Raw genomic sequence first — 25,403 nt, 5'->3', positions numbered from 1 at the left:
TCATTTTTAATTCATTACGGCGTGCAATTGAGTGTTCTTCTGTGTGTGCTTGTCACGTATGATTTGTGTTTTTCATTTTGTTGACATAACTGCTTGCATCAGGGCTGAGTGAGTGTGCCCGTCATGCTGTGCTTTCAGACAGTGACACCAGGCCAAGCTGCTGTGAGAAAAAAGAAATTCTCGAAAGACAGGAGAAGGCTCCCAGAGTCTCACAATGGCCTTATTTCACCTCATCTGTCACCGTCTCTGTAAAGATTAATGGCTGACACAGCTCACTGTTAGAAAAGGGGAACTCTGCATGACTCGCCAGCTTAATCATTGACCTCTGTGACATTTTATGGGTCACCGTTCCACTAATGGCAGGGTTGGCTCTGGTTTGTATAGTTTGTCTATGTGATTCTTATTCTAATGAGCTGACGTACATGCTGTCAGCAGTAAAGAAAGGCAACACCCCTCCCATTCATCTGCGAATGGCACATTCCAGGAAGAGGAGACGGCAAGAGGAGAATCTGGGAATTAGGAGATGAACACAAGTCTGAATCTCAAAGGGAGATTCAAATTGTTCCCAGCTAAGGCAGAGTTTGATGACAAGTCCAGGACAATTCATTATGCAAAGTGAAGGGAAAAGAAACACAGTCAGATGTTGATTTTCTCATGGTGTTGGGTGGTCAATGAATCACACCTGTTTGAGTAAGTTTACAGCCTCTACCTATAGATAAGATTATACTACCCACTCTCAGTGATAGTGAGGAATTAACTATTATACCTGTAATGCATGGTGGATTTACAGGTTGTAGGAGTTTAGCTTGTTTACATATGCCATTGCTCTGTGATGGTATTGCCACAAGACTGTGTATACAGCCCACAGCGACAGATTCGCGGGCTTAGTACTGATGTTGACATTTGGAAAATCATATACCATCCATCCATCCATTATCTATACACCGCTTAGTCCTCACTAGGGTTAGAATCACCAATTAACCTCAACATGTTTTTAGACTGTGGGAGGAAGCCGGAGAACCCACACTGCACGGTGAGAACATGCAAACTCCACGCAGAAAGATCCCTGTGTCCTTAACAGGATGTGAAGCGGTGAACTTCTTGCTGCGAGGCAATGGTGCTAACCACTGTTACCTTGCAGCCCCAATCATATACCAGTGCTTTTTAAAAAACAAATATATATATATAAATCAGTATGATATTTATCAAAGCTCTTGGATGACTACAATATAGACTTCCAACACTGTTTGGCACACTTTGGCATGTCTTGACAAATGTTTTGACTGATTTATCTAGAGTAAGCCAATATCGGTCAATATATCACCATGGCTATTTTATTTCTGTATTTTGATCTCCACTGCTCCTTGTGATATTAATACATAAAGAAAGAGCTGTATATCAGCATCAGATTAATGCTAATTTTATTATGGTCAGCTACCAACGTATGAGAAACCACTGTCTTAGATTTTAATTTTTAAATTTTGTTTGGCTTTAGAACAAATGAAAATTCAGCATGAGCAATTTTGAAATTTTAAGAAAGACAGTTCAATTTCATTCCTACCTAAATTGATTTAAGACTTTGTTCTATTGAGTAGCCAGGATCAGCATGGCACTTAAAAGACAGATTCAACCTAATTACAAAGTCATTGTGTGAGTGCTTTCTTAACAAAAACACCATTTTATTTCAATATTTTGTATGTCTGTCTGTATTTTTAATGACAGACTCAATCCTCAAGCTGCCTGTTGAAGGAGGGGTTGTGTTGCTCTATCATTTTCTTTGAAATACCCCAAAGGTGTTCTGTTGGATTCAAGTCAGGTGTCATACTTGTCCAGGTGATAGTGTTCACTTTTATTTTCTCCAGAAACTTTCACAGGATTTTGGCAGTGTTCAATATGTCATTATTATGCTGGAATATTCCTCTTCTACGAAGCTTTTGCAGACTGGGAGACATCTTAGCAGCCAGTATTCCGGTATATCCACAAGTATTTATTGTGCCATCTATAGCCCCTTTAAGGCATTCACTCATTTCCATTATAAGCATCATGGTGACTTTTCCTTGATTGTTGCAACAACAATGATGCTAGGTCAGACAGAGCAACCTTTTCATATCACGTATCACCTGCCGTGCAGATCTGATGAGCAACATAGTTTTGGTAGTTACTTTGATGAGGTCATGTTTTATCGGATACATACATGTAACATTCGCTATGTATGAACCAGGATTATAAATGTCACCTACACTCTACTATCCAACACCTTTTGCTCTTCTGTAGTTCCCTATCCTCACACTCCCACCTCGGTGCTTCATGCATTCATTGTGATAATCCCAGCTACACTAAACATGCTAGACTCTATCGAGCTGTACACATTTATCTTGGTCTCACCTAATCAAAGAATGTGCTTCCTATATTTACTGGGATTCTCTTAATCTTACGCACAGTTTCCTTTGGCAGTTTTGTGCTGAAGGGCAGGCAAGGGTTTTTGTCTTGGAAATCGTCCATAGAGATTGACATTATGAGGTGCTCTTGTACAGTAAGTGCTGTCACAAAAACTCTATTTCACCTTGCCAGTACAATTTTCATCAATTTACATAATAACAAAATGGTTTTTCTATTTTTGATATTTTGACACCAGAACATTGTAACATTACAAAGGGAGATATATGGTGCCAGGTCATTATCAAGCAGAGGTATGCATTTAAGGGTTAAATCCCTTGCGTTAAAACACACTAAGATATGCATCCCCATGTGTCTCGATGTCTTAATACCAGATAACAGATAATAAGAAGCAGTGCCCTCAGGTACCAGATAAACGCTTATTAAAAGTAACTTAAGTGTGCATTCAGGATTTGCATGCAGACACAAACAAACCTCATCCCAGGATGCAGACACATTGACCAATTCCAGTTCAGTGGTGGTCAGATTGTACTCCAGCCCTCTGTGTTCTTCCTTCGTTAAGAATTCCTGGAGAAATAAAACACATGCAGCAGATTATCAACATTTAACTTTATCCTGTACCACTTCATTTTTCTGTTGCGTGCTGGTGAAGGCCTGCAGCAAAACTGGAAAATCTGAATTCATTATAATGATAAGCATCATTTAATGTCTATATTGTATAACTTTTCTAGCAGCAGTTAGGGCATCCAAATGATGAGCACCTATCTCATCCCCATTTCACAACCTACCTCAATCTTCTTGACGAGTGCCAGTGTGTCGTACCACATCTGGATGGAACCCGGGAGCTGGCGGGTGAGTGTCATTCGTAGCACCATGCAGTAGGAGGCTGTTGTGAAAATTCGACGCAGGATGATGCCTCTACTGAGAGCATGAGGCACGACAGCTGCCACAATGACCAAGATGGCAGAGAAGAAGTACGAGGCACTGTAGAAGTACCGCAGAGAGCCGATCTTCCTCGTCAGTGTCACCTCATCCCTGAGAAAGCAAATACACAGAGAAGAGGAAGAAGAAAGAAAGGAGCTAAGAATTTAATTTTATGTGTATATCTGTGTTTATGTAAAAACAACAACAACAACAAAATCAATAAAAAGAACCTGGCAAGCCTTTTGAGCTGCTAATATTATGTTTCCATGTGAGCTTTGGTCATAGATATATTAGGGGGGACTGGATATAGTGTTCCAAGATGGCACCTCATTTAATTAAATAAAGGTATCTTAGGAGTGCAATTGGTACACTACAGCAGAGAAGCAAAAGTTTCCAAACTGTAGAAGGGAAGCATCAGTTTTTAAAGGAGGGTTAAGTATTTTTTCTGGTGTGCCTGATAGAAAAGATTTGGAGGTTACATATAGTATGCAGCACAGGGAAGCTTGTGTTCATATCTCCAAACAAGCTTCTTTCTGTCCTCACTACTGTTAAAGCAAGTCTGAACTTATCAATACTTGGCTTTATGATGCTTTAAAGACTTTTAAAAGTCAAAATTTCATCATGTTATCCCAAAAGGTATTTGTGTGACACTTTGTCATGACTAACATATGGTTTCTTGACTTTTAACCAAATGTGTTTCATGAGGTCAGTCACAGTGACTTTAGACGGATAAAATCTACTCAGTTCATTGTTGAGTTCAAGTTGAAAGTTTGTGCCAAATTTGAACTGATTTCATCAAGGTTTTCTGTCAAAAATGATTAACAGTTAGAACTCTTCATATTCTGTGTGCGCATATGATTTGACTTACTGCCTGATGTTTTTGATGATGGTCTCCATCACCTCCTCCCAGCCATAAGCCTTCACAGAGTGAATGTTCTCTACAATCTCTGAAGTGAGAGCCAGGCGGCGACTGATCATCCCTGCTCGCTTGACCCTGTTCACACAAAATTCTTTTACATGAACACAGTACAGTTTCACAGAAGCATCAACATACATACAGTGCTTTCATTAAGCATTCAGGCCCCTGAATCATTTTGTTATGCTGCAACCTAATGCTGATTTTTTTTAAACTATTTTTCCCCAATCAGTCTATACTCAATAACTAACGATGAAGCAATCATTTAAAAAAATTAATAATCTAAATTCAAAAATGAAAACATCACAATGACACAGGTATTGAGACCTTTTACTTTGTACTTAGTTAAAGCACCTCGTCAGGGACTACGGATTGATTCTTTGTGGGTATGACGTGACTGGCTTTGCACATGTGGATTTGTGTATTTTTTGCCATTCTTCTTTGCAGATCCTGTCAAGTTCTGTCAGATTGGATAAGCACCATCAGCTGACAGCTAGTTTGCGGTCTCTCTAGACATGTTAGGTTGGGTTCAAGTCAGGATTCTGACTGGACCTCAAAGACATTCAGAGCTGCCCCTAAGCCACTCCAGCATTGTCTGGGCTGGTGACTGTCCTATTGGAAGGTAAAACTTTGGCACTGTCTAAGGTCCTAACTAAGGATATCTGTACTTTGCGCCGTTCAGCTTTCCTGAAATCCTGACCAGTTTCACTGTTTAATGTGTGTTAAACACTCTCACAGCATGATGCTGCCATCCCAGCACTGGGACAGTGTTGGCAGGTGAGGAGGGGTGCCTGGTTTTCCTACACTTTACACTAAGAACTGAGGTGAGACAGTTCAGACTAGAGAATCTTGTTTCTCATAGTCTGACATCCTTTACATGCTTTTTTGGAAACTCCAAGTTAGCTTCCTCAAATTTCTCACTGAAGAGAAGCTACCAGCAGTGCAGCCCTGCAAGGCCAGTTGTCCTTCTGGAAGTTTCACCCAGCTCCACAATGGAGGAGACACAGGGCCTTCCAGTTTCTTGGTCACCTCTCTTACCAAGACTTTTCTCTGACAGTTGCTTAATTTGGCTGAGCGGTCTGCTCTTCCTGGAGCCAAATTTCCAAATTTCTTCCATATAAGAATTATGGAGGCCATTGTGCTCTTGGGAAACTTGAATACAGCATACATTTCTGTAGCCTTTCCCAGATCTGTGCCTTGACACAATTCTGTCTTTGAAGTCTGCAGGTAGTTCTTCAGGGCTTTGCTTTTGCTCTGATGTGCATTCAAAGCAGTGGCGATAGGTGTTTAACTTTCTGAATCATGTACATTCATTGAATTTATCACATATGGACCCCTATCAAGAAACACCTCAAAGATGATCAGTAGAAAGGCACCTGAGCTAAATTTCAAGTATTTTAGGAAATAGTCTGACTACTTTAATCAATTAATATATTTGCAAAAATTTCTAAAATCTACTTTTCATTTTGTCATTATGGGCTACTGAGAGTAGACTGATTAGAGGAACAATGTAATGTATTTAAATGATTTTAGCACGAAGCTGCAAAGTAACAAAATGTGGAAAAAGTGAACAGAGTCTGAATACTTTCTGAATCAACTTTACATGTATAGATACTTGGGTACATACAGTGTAAGGATGTCAGAACTTGCAGGCATACATGTACAAACATTCTTAGATTTAAGCTTATGAATGCACCTGTATTGAATGCATCTCCATGTTATTTTCACATCTGTACTGTATGTGTATGTATGGTATAATTGTAAATGTGCAGCAACATAAAACTACCTGTATAATATGTATTTCGTAACAGTTTCTTAGACAAGAAATTGCAAAGTGACAATCTGAAAAAATATGTTTCTCCTGAATGTTTTAAATCTTCAGAGAGCAAAGGTAAAACACAAAACAGAAAGTTGGTTGTGATATACAGTATATGTCCAATGTTGTGAGTGCACATGGTGATGCTTCCCCACCTGTGTGGTCCCATCTTCTGGGACAGCCAGGCCTGGATGATGCCCAGCAGCGTCAGAGCTGCCAGGGTACAGAATCCATTCACATCAATCAGCTCCCAGAGCAGACCAACACACAGTATACACTGCAGAGGGGTGATCCATACAAAGTGGGCCAGACCCAGACTCTGCAAAACACACACATAGTACACAGAGATGGCCTCAGTGTGTCCAGAGTAACTTGAACATAACTTTTAATATAGAAGTAATATTGTACTTTCCAGCAAGAAAATATTATGTTGCCCTTGACCACAGTGAGTTCAAAGGTCACGTTCAAGGAACACTCCACTGAAGGCCTTGGTTTTGCGTAACATACATTTGCTGCCTTGAAAAGATGCCTGACAGGTTAGCATAGGACAGGAACTCTGGTTAGCACAGATCAAGAGTGCTAACAACAAACAGAAATTGTGCATCAAGATATATTTTGGTAAAAACATGAGGGCTTGAGACAAACTGGCCATACAGACAGAAAATATAATAAGTAGGTTATGCTATACAGTGGTGCTTTAGGAAGAATCAGCCTGACATTCATTTGTTTTTATACATAGATGTATGCTTTTCAGGGAGTATGCATGATTCTCTTTGTATGTATGAAATGTACTTGCATATTACATTTAAATATATATGCTACTTCATTTGAGATGTCTCTATGAAAAGTTTCCTTTTTTGCAGTGGACAAAAGGGTCACTGTAAGTGCTATAAAATGAAGCAGTCTAAAGAGTCAAGTCAGCAACACTGCATGTTCTCATGGCAATATCAACTTTAACCAGCACAAGATATTGAACTTGGTCCAGGTTTAAAAGAAAGCCACGTCAACCATTGTGGGACACTTTTGTCCACATGCTAAGATACACCTTCATTGATCTGAGTCAGGTGTATGGTGAACCACAGAGGAATTACACAGTATTTTTGCTGAGTTGCAATGTCACAGATTAGGTTGTTTAACTGTTTAAGTTTCAGTTTTTTGGAACACAAATTTGGTAAACCCTTTCCTGCATAAAATGTTTGCAGTGTAGCATAATGAACACGTACCAGAGACTATAAAGACTATAAAACACAAGACAGCTTGAAAAAATGCAAGTGCAAAGAAAAGAAGCACTGCATCAAACAAACAAGATAACTTTCTCCTTTGAAGAATCCACTCTTATTGGCACTGTGCTGATGAATCTCAGTTGTGCTATAGGTGCGACACTCAGTTCTCACCTCAGTAAGCTCCCCTCCATCCATTCACCTGTACTCACCTTTCTGCCTTTCATCCAGTGTGCACACACAACCAGACAAAGTTGCCTCAGGCAAGCCCAATCCAACCAAGGTGATAATTGTCACAAAGCAGGTTGCAGAGTGTTTTTACATTCAACACCTCACTGAGACCCAAGGCAAGACACAGTTCAGCCAGCACACACTCATGCACACCCTCCAGCTATGTTGTCTTGTATAATCACAGCTATGCTTTCCAACACTGATGCAAAATTAACATGTTGCTTATATACTAACACCAAGTTGTGTTTGTTTGTATATGCGCATGTATTGTTCCACATCTATTGTCCTCTAATTGCCTTGCAGTAGTAGGAGCATTGAGTAATACAACTGATTCATTGAACTCAGTGAGGGTGTGAACTGCCAGTCCTTATTTCCCTGAAAAAAAAAAAAAAACCCTCCCAACAACGTATGAGTGGAAAACTACTGTAGTTTTCCTCCTCTCACATTTCACTTGGCTTCACTCCCCATTAGTGAGAGCCCAGAATTTATAACTAACTAAAATTTCCATGCTCCACTGGTTTCTAATTAACTTCTTTTAACTAACTGTGGAAGTTAATCCACATTAACTTCACGTGAATGATGATAAAAAAAAATACAATATAAAATGGCAATAAAAGGTGAGTGTTCCTTGTAGCTGCCAACTTATTCAGTCAGTATATAATAGGTACCTTACACATGATTTTGCCATGTTTTTTGGAGCACTTGTATCGAAACTACAAGAGATTAGTTGTGAATGGAAAAGTAAAATGAAAAGCTGCTTCCAAAAATATTATTGTGTAACATAAAGTCAATACAATTCTCAATACATAATATTTAATTTAGAAACAAGTCACGTCAGTTGTGGAAAGAAAGTCCTCTCATTGATTCTGAATAATAAACTTTTTTCCTGAGAAAGGGTTCATGTTTCTCACCTCATCCAACTTGTTGAGGTGGGCAGACATCAGACTAACCAGCTGACCTGTGCTGATCTTATCCAACACTCGGCTGGACAGCTTCAGGGTCTAAAGAAGGTCAAAGGTCACAGGTCAGTTAAATCACAAAAGGAGAAAGTGAAGTGGATGAGGGGAACTCAGTGATACGTAGCCAAGCTTTGACACCGGGCTGCCACGCCCCTCACAGCCGCCTGCAGATTGCTACTACTGAACTTTCGCATGTGAGAAGCATTTTGGGAATGTTCAGTCACGTGCGCTGAACAAGTTGGAAGCATTTAGCTGATGATGCACCCGATGTAATCAAATAAAAAAATCTAAATAAAAACAATTGCAATGGTGTTACTATCTTGTCAGCTGGATTGTTTTGTTTTGTTCTGACAATTATCACAGGAGTGACCAAAAGTAGTCAGTGTACAATTCATGTGTTATCAGCAGCACAGTGCCACTGGCTGCAAGGGAGACTTTACACTTGCTCTTCACAACAGTTCAGAGGCAAACTTTACACGTTTCGCCCTAGTTATATTGTAGATTTTTAAAAAATTAAAAAGGAAAAAAAAAAAATCAACAAAAGGAATATTTATTAGAGTCAGAAACTGTTAAAACAGAAAGAATCATTGATTTTTCCAACTTTTCAATGGTCTTTGAACCTGTTGGAAAATGGAAAACTTAATCCAATAAACTGTGATATTTCTTTAGAAACACTTGTCTCATTTAAAAATTTACCAATAATTTAACCTTTTCTTCTAACCAGATTTGGCAAAAATCCAAAAATTCCCTTGTTCATCAGCACAACGGAGAATCAATGACTGAATGACTCTGCTGCAACCAATAGTCATGCAACAAAAATGTAACTATCCTTTTTTTCTTTATTCTGAATAATGGTATTATAACTGTGTCATATTGTACAGGAGCCATGTTTGAGTTCTTTCCACTTCTAGTCCTGGTTGTACAGTTTCCACAGAGGTGCAGGACTTTATATCGTAGTAAATAAATGAGCTCATGGTGAGTACAAATGTGACATGAGGAAAATATGCGCAGAAACTGTTTGGAGTTCAGAGGGTTAGTATCACTGCTGAGTGGTTAAAATTTTCTTTTGAGGTTTCAACAAAAAAAATAAATACACATTTTGCATGATGAAAATAAATGTTAAATACATTTAAAGACCTTACAAACTGTAACTTGGCTACATGTGTCCCAGTGCTTAAGCCTTAAGGTCTGTGTAGGTTTCACACAAATCAAGAAATAATAAAACCTGAGGTCTATCAATCTATGCTGTCCACCACTTACCTTCTTGTATATAAGACTGAAAAGGGCGATGCGGATCTGCATACCCAGATGATGCAAGCCAAAGATAGCAGGCTGCAACAGGAGGAAGCGGGCGGTGAAGAGGAGGCAGAGGCCCAGGGCCAAGAAGTATCCCTGGCTCCGCTCCGGAGCATGGAACGGGTCAAAGGAAGCAATGATGCGACCCAGAAGCTGAGGTTGCACCGTCTTGGAGGCCTCCTGCACCAAGAGATGGGACAAGAAGTTATTACCTCAGCAGACAAGCGGTTTTAGAGTGGTTTTTGTTTTGTTTTTTTTTGGTGTCCTTTCAATCATAGTTCCCGACCAAGGGATACACAACACTAATGTCATTCACAATTACAAATTACAGCAAAAAAAACATTTTAGGTGACAAAGCTAACTTCAATATAGGTAGGCAATTCTATTTTTTGTTGTTTTAAACATGAGATAAAAGAAGAAAAAAAAAAGTTGCATAATTTAGAAAAAAAACAAATCATGGACTTATGTCTTGATTTGGACTTTCCCCACTGACCAACATGGTCAACACAAGAAGACATCAATGTCACTATTTTGCATTTCACTGTGACCTAACTATGAAACTGTCAAATATCTACAGTAACAACATCACACACCAGGACACTGTGCTGGCTTCATTACGATCTTTCACCAAAGCTTTTCTGTTTTCTCACAGTGTCTCCTAAACATCTAACGGGCATTCTTGTTGTCAAGACAACCGGCTCCGACTGTACTAACATACACAATGGCTGTGGTTGGCACCTTCCCATAAGTTTGGGACAGTGAGTTGGTTGCGACACTATGGTGCGACATGCCTGTGAGGTTCATACGTCATTGCACAGCAGCTTTATTAGCCGTCTCCAGCAGGATAGAAGTGTTAACAGGTACAACACAGAACCACATACAGGTGGAGCTGGCAGTAGTGCAAGTGACAACAGTGTTCAAATGAACGTAGCAATGGCCTGATACTGTATTTACTTTGTACTCTGTTTACTGAAAAACATTGATTCTGAATTTGAGCAATTTCAGTGTGAAGACATTACAGTCTTATTGTGTGGTTCAAGTGTTAATCAGAATTTCATTGTTCATAGTATAAATAAGTGTCTCAGGAAAGATTTATACAACGTCACATTAAACTAATCAATAATTACTGAGGAACAAAACTGTGTTAGTGTAAAATAAATGAAAAAATATTTTCTAGATAAAAAGCTGGATTATTTTTCAGTTTATATGTAGTATATAACCATTTATTAAATGTTTTTTGGAGTTTTTAACTGCTGGTTTCTAACATGTTGTAAACCCAATATTTAAACAACTAATGTTCAAAATAACAAGATTAAACCGAGTACCTTAATTACTACTGTTAGCTACACACCTACTTGTGATGGGCTGCTGATATGCCCATGGGGTTTCCCTACCTCCAGTGTTATGTGGGGTGAGATATGCTCAACTTCTCATGATGCTGTGTAGTCAGCAGAGAAACTACATGGATGTTTTGTTGGATGGACACATGGACAGATTTGTCAAACAAACAGGAGCATTTCCATGATATGAGAGTTGGATAACCATAATAGGAAAACAATTGATATTTAACAGTGTTTTGCTTTAGAACACTATTACTGTAATTCTTTTGGATTTGAACCTGAATTGTTGAAGCAAATGAAGTGCCTTTAGATGCACACCCACCAATGAAACTTAGTTAATGACCACAAAAACCATGAATTATACTTGCAAAGTATTTTCAAAGTCTAAATAGGTCGTTTCATTCATAACAATGTGTGTTTCATAGGTTTGCTTGATTGGCAAGTGCATAACAGTTGCTTGTCTCCAGCCACTTTCAGTAAATCAAAGGGGAAATGGCAAGTTGTATATCCAATTTGAGGTCTGTAAACATGTCTCTATAAATTTCTACCAATACTTCACTTCACACTGCGGTTTCTGGTTCAAACTAAAAGTTTATTCCATCTACTTTAACTTCAAACTAAATCTAATTTGTATCTGAATGTGACAAAAATGACAAGCTGTGGTGTGCCCCATTAAGGCAGAATGAATACATTTCACAGTAAAACATATGTGAGATCTGCTTTCTTCAGAGAGGACAGATCGACAGACTCACCCCGAGATATAGGAGGACACCAAAGAAGGCGAAAGGGCAGAAGAAGCAGCGGGCCAGTGCTCTCATCAGCCTGGGCTTGTTCTTGGCTGACGCCACCTCCCTGTCCCATTCTCTGAGGGAGGGCAGAGTTACAACACAGTTAAACAGCGGTGCAGGCAGAACGAAAGAACACACACACCAGCCAAATGCCAGCAAAGTTTGGCCATGGTTGTTCTATTTGTCTACTACTACTCTGGCAACGAACCAGCTGTCCAGACTTTAAGAGTCCTTTCCACAACTTTGTCTAGCGATAAAGTCATAGAACAAGAAGCTGTAGTACATTTATTTGTTTTTATTTTACTTGGTTATTAATTGACAGGAAACACATTTACTTGTGGGGGAGGGAGGAGACCAAAAAAAACCCAAAAACATTTTATTTCTTTAACAGATTTAAAGATTTGTCAGTGTTATTATTTTGACAAACTGGATATTGCCTGCTGTAGCTTTGTTGGACACTGTTGGATTAACTTCCCACAACTGTTTTGGCAAGCGGGTTCAGCTACAGTAAGTATCTGCATTGTTCTCTGAGGGTCATTTATAACCAGGGTGATCTGGACAAGCAGTTCAACAGTGAGTCATGGGAGCAGTGGAGAAGAGAAAGGATGAGTGAAAGGGGAAGAGGAAGAAAGTGAGACCACTGAGGAAGACATACGTGGACAACCTGTGTAGGTTTGCTGATCATATTTTACAGAGTATTTGTCTCAGTTTGCACACAAACATAACAGTGGTAGGAAATGCACTGATCCAATCTGACAGTTCAGTATCCACATTAAATGTGGTTCCTTCATCAGTGCCATTAAAAATTCAGTGTTTCCATTTTCTGTTACATTCAGTCAGTTATGGCAAGCTACCAATTCAGCTTTTAGCATTACAGTAATCCCTGGCCACATGTTATCTTACATAAAATGATTCCAATGAGTGCAAGCCAGAGAAGTATACAAACCTGGATTAGTACTCTGTGCCAGCAGGTATTGAGTCAAGGTATCATTGGGGGGGAAATTGGATCAATCAATCTCTGCACAGGCAACAAAATATGGCCAAAAGACACAACATTCCCAGTTTACAAACTCTACAGAGAAATGCCCAACGTTCCCATATGACTCAAAACAGTTGTGATTTCTAGGTGAATCTTGGAACATACATCCATGGTGTGTGCTCCTTTATGTAAAGGTAAAGGGAACACACTGATGTCCTGTTCATAAATTACTCACTTCCTGCCCACTTCATGCTGGATTAGGCAAGGTTAAGCCTGCAACAGTGTGTGTAAATACAACATGTACGGATCCTGTCTTTGAAAACATTGTAATATCGTCTTTACGTTTTGACATTATTGACTATTGTGCATCTTATATGCATCTTTACATTAATAACGGTTGTGGTAACACCATTATAAATGCTTTAAATTTGACTGAAAATTGAGACTTGGAATATTTCTATCTCGGTGTATCCTTTTTATGCCAGCAAACCACAGTGACTTGAGCTGAACCGGGGGTGATGAAAAGGCTGACGGTACACAGCATGCTTTAATGGAAGATAAAGTTCACATTCCCAGAAGTCCTCACTGTTTGCCTGATCAGAATAATGAAAGCAAAATCACCAACCACTGCTCATTTATCACCTGGTGGACACTGGGCCCTTTCTAAAGGTCGACTTTTTAACACCAATATACATTAACTGGTTTGTTGGCACCATTCAGCATGACGAGGGCCCCTGGTGACTGAGTGGCAAGGCCAGTGTGGGACATAGCTGTGGTCAATAGGCAAGGCAAAAAATAAAAAGGGAGAAAGAAGCATGGTTATTTAATCTTTGGGGTAACATCAAACTTCTGCTTTCTTTCTTTCTTCTTTTTTTTAAAGATAACATTTGTCTAAGATGTGGCATTTGCTTATTGCTACAAGAACAGGAAAATAAACAATGAGGGAGAGGAAGAGGAAAAAGAGATAAATGGAAAAGAGAATCTAAATAAGAGAAAAAAGACAAAAAAGGAAGACAAGGTGTTTGTAGATTTCAGAAGGCTCTTGTAGCTAAGCATAACAGGTAATACTATTTTAAAGCTATAAATGAATTAATTTCAAGTTTTTCAGTGACTGGTCAGTTGTTCTGTTCTGTGAAGATTAAAGGCATTTTAACGTAAGGGAATAGAAGTGTGGCTACAGTGCCAGAGAAGGAAAAGCAGGTGAAGAATGAGAATGAAACAGTGGCTTGGAGAGACAGGGAAATAGCGAGATCAAAAAATAAAACACATTAAAAGTGAAAGACAGATTTTTATGAAGAAAAACACAAGCTAACCTTGTCCATCATGTGTTGCCTGGCTGTTTGTTGGCACACACAGGTTTGGTTTATGTCTAGCCCAGTTTAAATGCCAGCCCATATTTTAAGTTGACTCTGAAGAGAGGATGGCCCATGGCCTGCTGCTATAAACACATGTAAAGGTGACATCTGAAAAACATCAAGGCTACAAATGTCTAGGGAACAGCTTGTCTACAAATTTACCTTGAATAAAGGATTTATTCATCATGTAGACTACATGCACATATTGGACATACCACTGTGCTGTACATGCATGTACATGTTACATGTAAATACTGTCAGTAATGGCAGTCACATTTCATTTTATGAGTTCCATACATGGCTGTTTATTGGGCCATTGAAATGGGAAGCCATTTTTCACTTTCATAGTTACACCTGTGCTTTTGACTAATCAAAATGTCTGCAGCTATAAAAGAACAATGTTAGCTGACTTGCTGGCATTTTTTTTCTATTCCTTCATTGAATTTTGCTGCAAAATGATGAGAAAATCGATGTTCTTAGCCAAAGTTTTAGATGGACGACTTGTTTGCTGGCGTCACTCTCTCGGCACTAAAAGCAATACACTTACCAAGCACTTTAACAGGAGCACTTTAATAGGAACACTTGTACACCTGTTTATTCATGCAGGTCTCCAGTGTCCAGGGGTAGAGCTTCAGCTAATGTCAACATCAAGCATCAGAATTGGGAAACAAATGTGATTTTTGTGACTTTGTCTGTGCCAATACTGGTTGGTGGCAGATTGGTCAAACTGGTTGGAGCTGATGGGCTGTGGTAGCTCAGATAACTATTCTGTACAACTGTGGTGAGCAGAGCATCTCAGATTGTTGAAACTGGGGGCAGATAGGCTACAACAACAGAACACCACCTTGAGTTCCACTCTTGCCAGCAAGGAACAGAAATATGAGACGGCCGTGGCCCCAGGCTCACCAAAACTAGATAGATGAAGACTAGAAAAATAGCAAGGACATGGTTGGCTACAAATTTGATGTCAACTGCATGAATCCATGGACCCAACCCAACTTGTGTCAACAGTGGCGGTGTAATGATGTGGGAATATCTGAGCATTGCTGCTGACCATATGCAGACCCTTATAGCCACACCTGACCATTTTCTAATAACTACTTCCTGTTAATGCCACAAAACAAAAGCTGTCCCAACTGATTTCATTAACATGACAGTGAGTTCAGGGGACCTCAGAAGCCAGGTTCCCAGATCTGAGAACATCATGGAGAGGTTGCTGAAAAAGAGATGAATGCATGTATGTGCAGTGGATAAATCTGCAGGAATTAAGAAAAAATGTAGGCTGTTTTCAGAGTAAAGAGAGAAGCCTACCGAGTATTAGTATAGAGTTTCTAATGTATTTTGAGAATACATGACACTGTTGAGTTAGCGCTCAGTGTGAAAAGTGCCACACCAAACAATAAAATGCCATTTAAACATGTTGATATGGGTAAGGATGAAATGTTTTCCCTTTGTAGATCACCTTATTAATAAATTTAAGGTTAGGGTATGTATTTGTTTTCCTCATATGGAAAGTTTTATTGTCAAATCTGACTCTTCATTTTTACTTTATATCAAACTACCAAACAGGTGACAGTCTCATGTTGGTGTCAACCTCTCTTACATAATGATGATATCTGACTGACATGTCAGATGCAGCAATGCACCATTTACACGCCAAGGACAAAAAGACAGCATTAATCCAATACAGCTGGCACTTTGTTTTATATACTGATACAAGCCAGATAACTCACATGTGAACAACCAAAAAAAAAACAAAGCATCTTTGAAACATTGCATTTTATCTGCTATAACTAATTGAAATGTTATAACACTTCCCCTTGATGTGCCTACCTGATGTTTCAATTTATCACAGAATTATATATCTTCCTATGGCCTGATGGACGGTCAGGTAAAGAGAAAACTAATACATTTTCTCTTTATCAAGCTGAGGACCTTAAGGAACAGCACTGCAATGATCCCTGATGTGTCATGACTTACTGTGCAAAGCTGTCAAAGTGTTAGAATGAGGGGCAAACTACTTCTTCTACTTCATAAACCAGATCTCCTTGAGTCTGGACCACAGCTTAACTATGTCCAGTCAGTGGGCTGGGGTGCACAAACCTTTCAAGTCTCTCAGAGAGGTTGTCTGCTAGATCAAACGAAGGAGCCTTGTATACATCTGTTAGCTCCAACTTCTTCCTGAAGCCCTTCCTTAAGAGTGGTGATGTCCACCTGCATGAAAACCAAACATTAAAAAGAATGTTGGATAAGAGAGAAGAGAAAAAATGTTTGTATACAAGAGAATATGCTAATAGATAGTGTTCGACATACACAAAACTGCTGACCAAATCTACCTCCATGCATATACATGTATTTAACAGTTACTGGAACCCTGACAATACATGATCTTGTTCCCTTCAGCTGAATGACACGGTGTACACATAGTCTAGTATACAACAATACATTTTAGATTTTGTTGAAGACAATTGAAAGATTATATTAAACTGTACTTGTTTGTGTTTGGTTAGAGAATACACCTTTGTCATAAAAACCAGGGTTAGTGTCTGGAACCCACAATGTGAACTTGTGTTAGTTGTAATATAGGTAATCCTTGAGGTCTCACAGACAGGCTAATGACAGAGGAGGGAGGCAAACTCAGATGTTTGCTGGTACTTGTGTCTGAATCATTCACTGAATTCTCAGGTGACATAATTAATATAATTGGACTTTTTTTTTTTTAAGTGTGCATCTTCTTTTGGAGCCTTTCAGAGGATAAAGGACATAATGCATGGGTGAACCCTTAATACTGTAGCGCAATTTTTGCCTGGTAATGTGCAAATATATCAAGTGGGAAAAAAATACAAACATTGAACCACTGCAATTCCAGTACCAAAGCCCATATTCATACGCAAAATAATAACTTAGGGCAAGATTGGTAATTTGTCCAACACTTGTCCATAATATCATTGTGGAAAATAATGAGATTCTACTTAATGTGAAAGACCATTAGCAGCTTCTACTAATACTGACGACTTAACATGGTGAAGAGTGTCCACCTCCACTTGCCAGTGTCTCCCACAACACACCTCAATGGAGCACGAATCACATTTGGAGCACTGGTAAAACGCCACATGCGCATTTTAAGCGACATAAAGGAGGTGCTGTAACACTTATTTGTAGAGACATTATGTAAAGGACAGTTTCTATCAGCGACTAAAACACTGCACTCATTTCCTGTCAAAGCACAACAGCACATGCAGATGGTCAATGCCAGCATGAGTGGACTTCCTAATGAGTTCAATGGTTCAAAACAATCATTTTCTTCATTTCTTCACGTTTTTTTTTTCTTACAAAATAACTCATGTCACCCACGTTTTCTTACCTGTTCAACGTTTTAACATTTATCACGATCAAACGTCGAACCGCGTAGAGCCAGAGAGCTGCAGCAACTGTTGCACTTATTGGCAAATTTATTGATCTATATCATTCATCTCACACGCGCGTCTCCAAATGACAACGTGAAAATATTGTCCTATTAAATTCCTAAAGGTCGTGGTTTTTTTAAAAAAAATTTCTTAAAGCCCATCCATAAATGTGATTTTTGCGCAATCTTTTCATTATGCTCTGGACACAGGGAGACAATCATGGAGACGCGCGTGCACCTTGCCATCCAGGCACAACTCCTCGGATAAACAATATAGACAAAGATTTCTTACCAGAAGAAAAATTTGGAGAGGAAGTTCGCATCTTCCACCGGTGACTTCTGCATCCTAAGAGCGAAGCCAGTTTGGTTTTTCTGCACCTGAGTGTCCCTGCGCGCCGCTTACATTTGTGTGTCCCCCGAGTAGCTCCGTTCCCACAGACACAGAGGGGATGCTCAACTGCTTATCCTCCACTTTGTGCCTGCGCTAAAAGTGATGTCACTGTTCACTATTGTTCCTCTCCCAAAGCTGAAAATGGGACTCTGCCCCCTGCGCGTCTCCCTGCTCTGACTCTCCGGTCACACTGACTGTCCAGCCCCTGCAGCCGTCTTGCCGTTTCTCCCTCACTCAGTGTGACACGGAGAGGACAGGCCATCCTTTATGGGCTCGCAAAAACTTGCGGAGAAACGTCATTTCCACGCCGACGAGCCTCAGGTTGCATATTGTGGCAACAAGTTGAAGAAGCAACAGCCAGCGGATTTGCTGAGGCCACCTCAACAGGCAGACGCAGGGAGGAAGGGCAGGTCCACAAGTCACACTGGAATTATTTTCACTTTGTGTTCAGACCGAATCTTGCTTTCTTCCTTTAAGGATGTCTCCTGGCTTGTTCTGTTTCCAATTCGTTACCAAATTAAGCAGTATGTAAATTCCACTGGAACTTTCCTAGGATTTTTTGCTGACTACTTTGTGTAAAGAAGGGTTTCTGCACAGTTGTGTCCTACATTAAAAACTTAAGCAGGCTGTACACAATCTTAAAATCACAACTATGTAACCAAAACAAACTTCAAAAGTTGAGAAAAAGAGTTAGTAAGAGGCATCATACCTCTTCTGTAACATGAAAATAAGAGAACCTAAAGGTGCTATAGTCAAGTTATTTCAAAAACCGCTGCAGGTCTACTGAATACCTCTGAGAGCTGAGGTCCACTCAGCTGCCTCCATATGAACCACAAAACAGCAGAAGCAGTTCCAGGAGACCAATGTGAACTTGAAACTTTTTCATCAGTTTCAGGTTACAAACAGTTTCAGGAGAGGGAGGATCAAAACATCAAGACATTCCAAAAAGGAACAGAGATAAAATGAAAAAAATAAAAATAAAAAAGCAATAAGCCTTTTTGCTGAGTATGCTAACACACAAATCATGTGTAATCTTCACTGTCAGCACTTCAGCTGAACAAGTGTGAGCCACAAGCTGGGTAGATCTGTAGCAATAAATATACATTAAAATCACAAAAAGCAAGGCTGACGCTTAAGGTAATAATCCAGACAAGATTTTGCATGGTATTGTTATGCTCTAACGGCAGAAGGTCTAACATTTTATATTGTAGTGGTGCAGAGTCAGAGGTACAGTGGTGGTCAATGGTGCAGGTTTCATTTCAGCTTTCAGGTACAAACACTGAATTAAACTGCACAGAAAATAACACTGAACTCACAGCTCTTTAACTCTCCCTGATGTCACTGACCAAGGGGAGATAATCATCTACATGAAAAAAGACTAAAATATAGCTGAAGCCCAGCTTGCTGTCAGAATGTATTACAATGAAATAACTACAAGAAAATGTGTGCATGGTACCCAATATTAAACATAACAGTGCCATCCCTTTGAAAATAACTAATCTAATACTAAATAGGACATATTCTCTGCCTTCACAAAACTAACCATTGGCTGCGGCAATGAGATACTAAATAAATTTAGTAAAGAGCTTTGACTTAATTTTCTGCTTTTTAAAAGGGATATTTACATCTGGTAATTATCTCAGTGTGAGCAAAAGGATAAAAGTGAACCTGAACTCTTTATCGGAACTGAGGAGAATTACAGACGGGCTGTTTGTTGCTTGAAGCAGAAAAGTTATGTGGCTTGCCCAGAGGAAAGAGTGACCTCTGCTGGACACTGACTGTCGACCAAAGTTGGACGTCACAGCAGACTGTCAGTTATACACTCAGTTGCCAGTTTATTAGGCATACAAGGAAAGGTTCTGCAATAAATCCTCCCATCATAAAGGTAATAAAGCTTAGCGATTCAGAAAATTTATGATCATTTGAGGATATAACGCCCAACCCTGGTGAAACAAAACTAAATTCTAAATAAGCAAGATGTCAGTCAAGCACAGTTTGCGAATACCCATTGAACCAAGAAAGTGTAATTTAGGCAAATATGGGAAAATACCTGCACGGGTCATTTATTGGTGTGCAGAAGCTTAAGTCTCAATCACAGTCTCTCACATTTTGCAGTCAGCATGAAAGTGAACAAACTAAGTGGCATATTTCTAAATGTTTACTCAAAAAATCTTTTTAAAATTATTTTTTAAAAAGTACACAAAAACCAGCATCCAGCAACTTGTCCGTCATAGTAAAAACCTTAAAATGAAAAGTAGCAGCAAGCCACTGGGGTCTCTTTTTTCTTTTTTTCCCACAGTAGCTTTTGGACAAACAAGAAAGACACTGCAGTTACACAAGGTTAACAGAAAAAAAATATTCTGGCTTTCTGGCTAGTATAGTAGGACACAATAAGACACATTTACACTTTATGTGAAAATGCTTGTTTTTATTCTAAGGCTGCAATAAGTTAGCTAACCAATAATAGCTGGCTAACATTAACTAATCACAACTGTGTAAAAAGTAAAGCCCAAAATTATTTACGTGCTCACGCATGACAGATTAATGTTTTTAGTTTGTTTGCTTTAACAACAACAAAAAAAAAAGCTATACAAAAAATTACTGACACCCTTTCTCAGTAGTGAATGGCCATGGTGTTATATTTTACAATTGCTAACAATGTGTCTGAATGTCTCCCCTGGGATTCTGTTCCTCTCCTCTTTGTAATGATCTCCAGGTCTTCTTCTCCATGGCTTCCTTGCCATTACGCTGTTCTCCAGTTCCTCCACAGATTCCCTGTGAGATTTAGGTCTGTACTGGGGCGGCGATGTTCCAATGTGTTCACAGTGTTTTCTGTTATTCATTTCTTAACCACAAGTTGTTTTCTTTTCTTTTTTTAATGCAGAACCTGATGTTCTCCTCCAGAATCTTAATATTGTCCTCTTTTCTCATGATGTTCTATTCTTTTACAAGGTAGCCTGATCCATGGGGTGAGAAACACAAACAAAGCATTCAATTCCCACCACCATGCTTGATCTTGAGGATGGTATAACTGAGGTTGAATAAGTCTCTTTTCTTTTTTCTAACTTAGGCCACATCCCTCTGTCCAAACAGCTACACCGTCCTCTCACCGGACCACAGAATTAATGATCAAAAACTTTCTTCTTTGTCCAGGTGATCTTTTGCAAAGGATAGACAAGCTTTTGTGTGTCTGTCTTGGAGAAGTGGGTTCCTCTTTGGTCTGTGTAATGAAAGTCAGCCTGGAGTGTCTAATAGAGATGTTGGTACCAGAACTGCTCAGATTCATCAGGATGGTCTTGGTGGTGAACCTTGCATTCTTCTTGGCCTCTCACACAACAATTCTTTCCAGTGCAGGGGTCACTTCTGGCTTCCTACCACAGAAACGTGGAACACCTTGTACTTTTGAAATATGCCCTATGCACCCCACTGGCACTTGAAAACTTGTGAATGAGGCTTTACAGCATTTCCCCCTCTTGTCAGCAGCCACAGTGCACAACTAGAGGTTCTTACCAAGCTCTGTGGCTTTAGTCATGTCTTGCAATTGACTAGTAACAGACGAGAGAGCTACTAAATCAGCTCTACTCAGTGTTCAAGTGTGTAAGAATGACAGGGTCAAAATTACCAGGAACATTTTGAATGCTATGAAATGAAACTGCATTTTCAAAATGTAAGTAAAACATAGAATTAGTCCGATTTTATTACTTCTACAAAGGTTTACCATCTCTTATGTATATGATATCCGGTGACAGGGAATCTTGGTTAAAAAAATAAATGAATAAACAAATAAAAGTGGGTTTGTCTCTATGCTGTGATACGTTTAGCTACAAGCCAAAGTTACCTTAATTTCGCTAAAAAGATAAGCTAATGCTAACTAGCAAATGCTAGGTTAGCTCCCACTGTAGCAGTAAGACTGGAAAGGAGAGGGGAAAAAAACAGTACACAAATAATTTATACCACAGTTAGGCAAAATTACACTTACCAAAACAGTGCAAACTTACAAAAGATGTTTTGTTGTTTTTCTAAGATAGCCACATAACCGGAGGTAATGTCCTTAAACCGGGTAACTCCGCCCACCGTCGAGCTGAAACGACGCGCATTTTGAAACATCCCTCCACCGGCACCGACTGTCCAACTTGTTAGCGGCTTGGCAGAATCATGGCCAGCTCCATGGACTACGCCTTCCCAGCTGGAGATGAAAGCGACGCCAGTAATGACGAGTGGGACATTGGGTGTATTCCGGATAAAAAATCTTCTGGCATCGAGGTTATTTTAGAAAATGTCATTCTTCTTTTCGTATTTCGGTTTATACCGCTGGACTGGACTGATAGCACTAGCTAGCAGCAACTGCTATAGTGTAGCCTTAACTTATTTAGCCAGCTTTGTATTGTGTTGTTACCATTTTGAGGGGCTTAGCTAGCTATACTCTCCTTTACGGCATAATTCTAACAGAAGAAAACGTATTGACCGGCGCAAAGTAGATATGTTTGGCAATATGGGTAGTTTAATAATGTACAGAACTAAATGTAGTAAAAATGGTACACTTTGCGCCTCTTTTTTTAACCTTCGCGGCCATAACTTGTTGTCTCCGGGCCACTTAAAGTGACTTAAACCAGATTAGCTAATCTGTGATAAAACAAATTCCTTAACCCGTTTCCATATTTTTTTTTTTTTTTTTTTTTTTTTTTAGCATTTGTTGCCATGCTCTTGACTTCTTCGTGAAATGTAAAACTGAGTCCAAATTCCAGTCAGTTTTGATACACATTCGCCCTACAATGCAACACAGTGCACCTTAGAATTACAGGAGCAGGTCACAGCTGGATGTAATTAAAACTAATAGTAAAGGGGAGTAAAGGCCTCAGAAAGACAAGAATTAAACAAGCTAGTAATTTTGTTGCCCTGTTTTTATTGACTGTATATAAAGAAATATGCAGTTTTATTGGCACCCAAATTTAGCATTTCCTGAGAGTGCAACTTCCTTAAGTAATGAGTTACAATATGAAACCAATTAGTGTAGAGTCCATACTGTGTAGTATTAGTTTGAAAAGTGGAATTAAGACATAGCATAGGCCAGATACTCTTCAGAATAAAAATGACAGACCCTGCTCTCTGCATTCACACGTGATGACAAAAATATATTTATTTTTGCTGTCCATGCCTAATTGCATGAATGTTTTGTGCGGAATATCACTCCAGATTCTCATATGTCCGTCACAGGAATGTTGTCCCTTAAGTTCTTGAAACTGTATGTCAACATGACATCCACAGACATTTATCTTGGCACATTTCCCTATTGTTGCATTTATATTGGGGTAAAAAAAAAACTTTCCAAATGTAATATATTTTCAGGAACGTGATGCACCTGTACCACATGCAACAGGCAGCGTGTCAATGTTGAAACAAGCCATCAGTAAAGGAGACATTGCCACTGTTGAACAGCTGCTGGACAATGGCAAGTACTTTTTTTTTTTTTCCCCTGTGTGACACAACTTCATAGTTAACTTTAAATAATACTGTAATATTACAAAGAAAGTAACGGTTTTCATAAAGTTTCCATTGGATCGTTGTTTTACTGTGATATACATACATACATACACACACAGTCATGAGAAAAAAATATTAGACCACCGTTGTTTTCTTCAATTTCTTGTTCATTTTAATGCCTGGTACAACAAAAGGTACATTGTTTGGACAAATATAATGATAACAACAAAAATAGCTCATAAGACTTTAATTTAAGAGCTGATATCTCGCCATTTTCCATGGTTTTCTTGATAATAACCAAAATCACTTAAGTGCTTGCATCATTAGCTATGGCATTGTACAGCCAAAAGCAATGCTTTTAGGCACTCCATGCTTTCTTTTCTGTCTGTTTTAGACACATGATACACACAGAAGTTAGTACTTGATTCAGCCATGCGTCTTGGCATGCTCTCCACCAGCTTCTGACATTGTTCTGCTGTCACAGCAGTCCATTCCTGTTGCACAAATTCAACCAAAATTGCTTTGTTTTTGGGCTGGTGGTTCTCCAATTTGCATTTGATGATTTTCCACGAGTTTTCAAATGGATTTAGATCTGGTGATTGAGCAGGCCAAGGCATGGGTCGAATGTTCTGGTTCTCCATCCAGGCTTTAACTGACCTTGCCGTGTGGCAAGGGGCATTGTCTTGTTGGAAAATCCAGTCATTGGAGGCAGGAAAGAGTTTTCCAGCTGTTTCATTCGCCCTTTCATTCACCATGACCGGCTAGCAATTTGGTAGTACCATGTCAGGCTTGTTTTTTTTCTTGGTGTAATGAATGGCTGTCTTGGAGATCTTCAGTTTTTGCGCTACCTGTCTCTCACTAATGCCAATTTCCTGCAGTGCCAAGATGGCTGCCTTTGTGGCTTCACATATTTCTTTTGTTTTATGCATGGTGTGAGAGCTGACAACTTCTGAGTTGTGCTACAGCTAGAATGTAAGCAGGAAACCACTTGAGGCCTTTGCATGCGCAGTGCTGCTAATGACATGAAATGGCCTCTTGTATACCATGGGAATACAATGAAGCTTAAGCATGTCAAATAGGACATAAAATATTATGTAATCGGCTGATTTTTGTCGTGTTCATGTATTCTTCAGGTAATACACCTTTAGTGGTACCAGGCATTAAAATGAACAGGAAATTGAAGAAAACAAGGGTGGTCTAATCATTTTATGTGTGTGTCTGTGTGTGTTCCTTTACTGATTTTTAACTTTTTCTGATTCATTAAATTCTTTTTTGTTGTGGACAGGTATGGATGTGGAGACCAGAGTTGGGTTTGAATGGACTCCTCTGATGGCTGCTGTCAGTGTTGCTAACTACGACTTGGCCAAACTGCTACTGGACAGAGGAGCCAGTGCCAGTTTCAGCAAAGGTCAGAACAATGTACTTGAGGTGGAGTTATCTGAAGTCATTTCTGCAAACACATTTTAAGTTTAAGGTAGTTTGCCATTTTAAGCTCCCTATGCAGACCTGCTTTTTTTTTTTTAATGAATATGCTAAAGCAAAGAGAATGAACAACAACAGCAAAAAAACATAATGCTTCAAAGACTTATGATCTGGACTCTGTTTGCTGTGTTTTGAATTTTCTCAACAAAGTGGCTTGTCCGATTCTGGAGCCAGTCCACGCTCAGTAGTTGCAGCTGGCAAGTGATAAATGTAACCAGTTAACCTAAGTCAAGGTAGCACTCATTATTAGATGAAATTCCAGAGTTCTTAACTTTACACAAAGGTAGTGCCAGCTAAAGGTGAATATCTAGCAATAACTTTAGAAAGTTATAGCTCCAGCTCAAGTTTAAACACTATTAACACTGTGTGGCTGGCTGTGTTGGCTCAATGGTCAGTTCAGTGTCCTTGCGTGAGTGAGTGAG

The 25,403-nt window shown here is 39.3% G+C and overlaps 2 protein-coding genes across 2 annotated transcripts in view; one reads left to right on the top strand and one right to left on the bottom strand.

Moving 5' to 3' along the window:
- cftr (CF transmembrane conductance regulator) overlaps window positions 1-17,972 on the bottom strand; it is a 47,032-nt gene extending 29,060 nt beyond the window's left edge. Inside the window, exons 1-9 of the mRNA XM_008278007.1 lie at window positions 17,920-17,972; window positions 16,325-16,435; window positions 11,852-11,963; window positions 9,724-9,939; window positions 8,416-8,505; window positions 6,209-6,372; window positions 4,190-4,315; window positions 3,186-3,432; window positions 2,872-2,964 (exon numbers count right to left, since the gene is read on the bottom strand). Of these exons, the coding sequence (XP_008276229.1) occupies window positions 2,872-2,964; window positions 3,186-3,432; window positions 4,190-4,315; window positions 6,209-6,372; window positions 8,416-8,505; window positions 9,724-9,939; window positions 11,852-11,963; window positions 16,325-16,435; window positions 17,920-17,972 (1,212 nt within the window). The remainder of the gene's footprint in view (window positions 1-2,871; window positions 2,965-3,185; window positions 3,433-4,189; window positions 4,316-6,208; window positions 6,373-8,415; window positions 8,506-9,723; window positions 9,940-11,851; window positions 11,964-16,324; window positions 16,436-17,919) is intronic.
- A 4,201-nt stretch (window positions 17,973-22,173) lies between these two features.
- Window positions 22,174-25,403, top strand: part of asz1 (ankyrin repeat, SAM and basic leucine zipper domain containing 1) — a 34,903-nt gene continuing 31,673 nt past the window's right edge. Inside the window, exons 1-3 of the mRNA XM_008278006.1 lie at window positions 22,174-22,281; window positions 23,365-23,467; window positions 24,785-24,907. Of these exons, the coding sequence (XP_008276228.1) occupies window positions 22,174-22,281; window positions 23,365-23,467; window positions 24,785-24,907 (334 nt within the window). The remainder of the gene's footprint in view (window positions 22,282-23,364; window positions 23,468-24,784; window positions 24,908-25,403) is intronic.

Source organism: Stegastes partitus, unplaced genomic scaffold, assembly GCF_000690725.1.
Source record: "Stegastes partitus isolate 25-593 unplaced genomic scaffold, Stegastes_partitus-1.0.2 Scaffold112, whole genome shotgun sequence".
NCBI classification, from domain to species: Eukaryota; Metazoa; Chordata; class Actinopteri; family Pomacentridae; genus Stegastes; species Stegastes partitus.
Note: the sequence above shows the minus strand (reverse complement) of the source record. Positions and strands in the feature narration are given on the sequence as shown.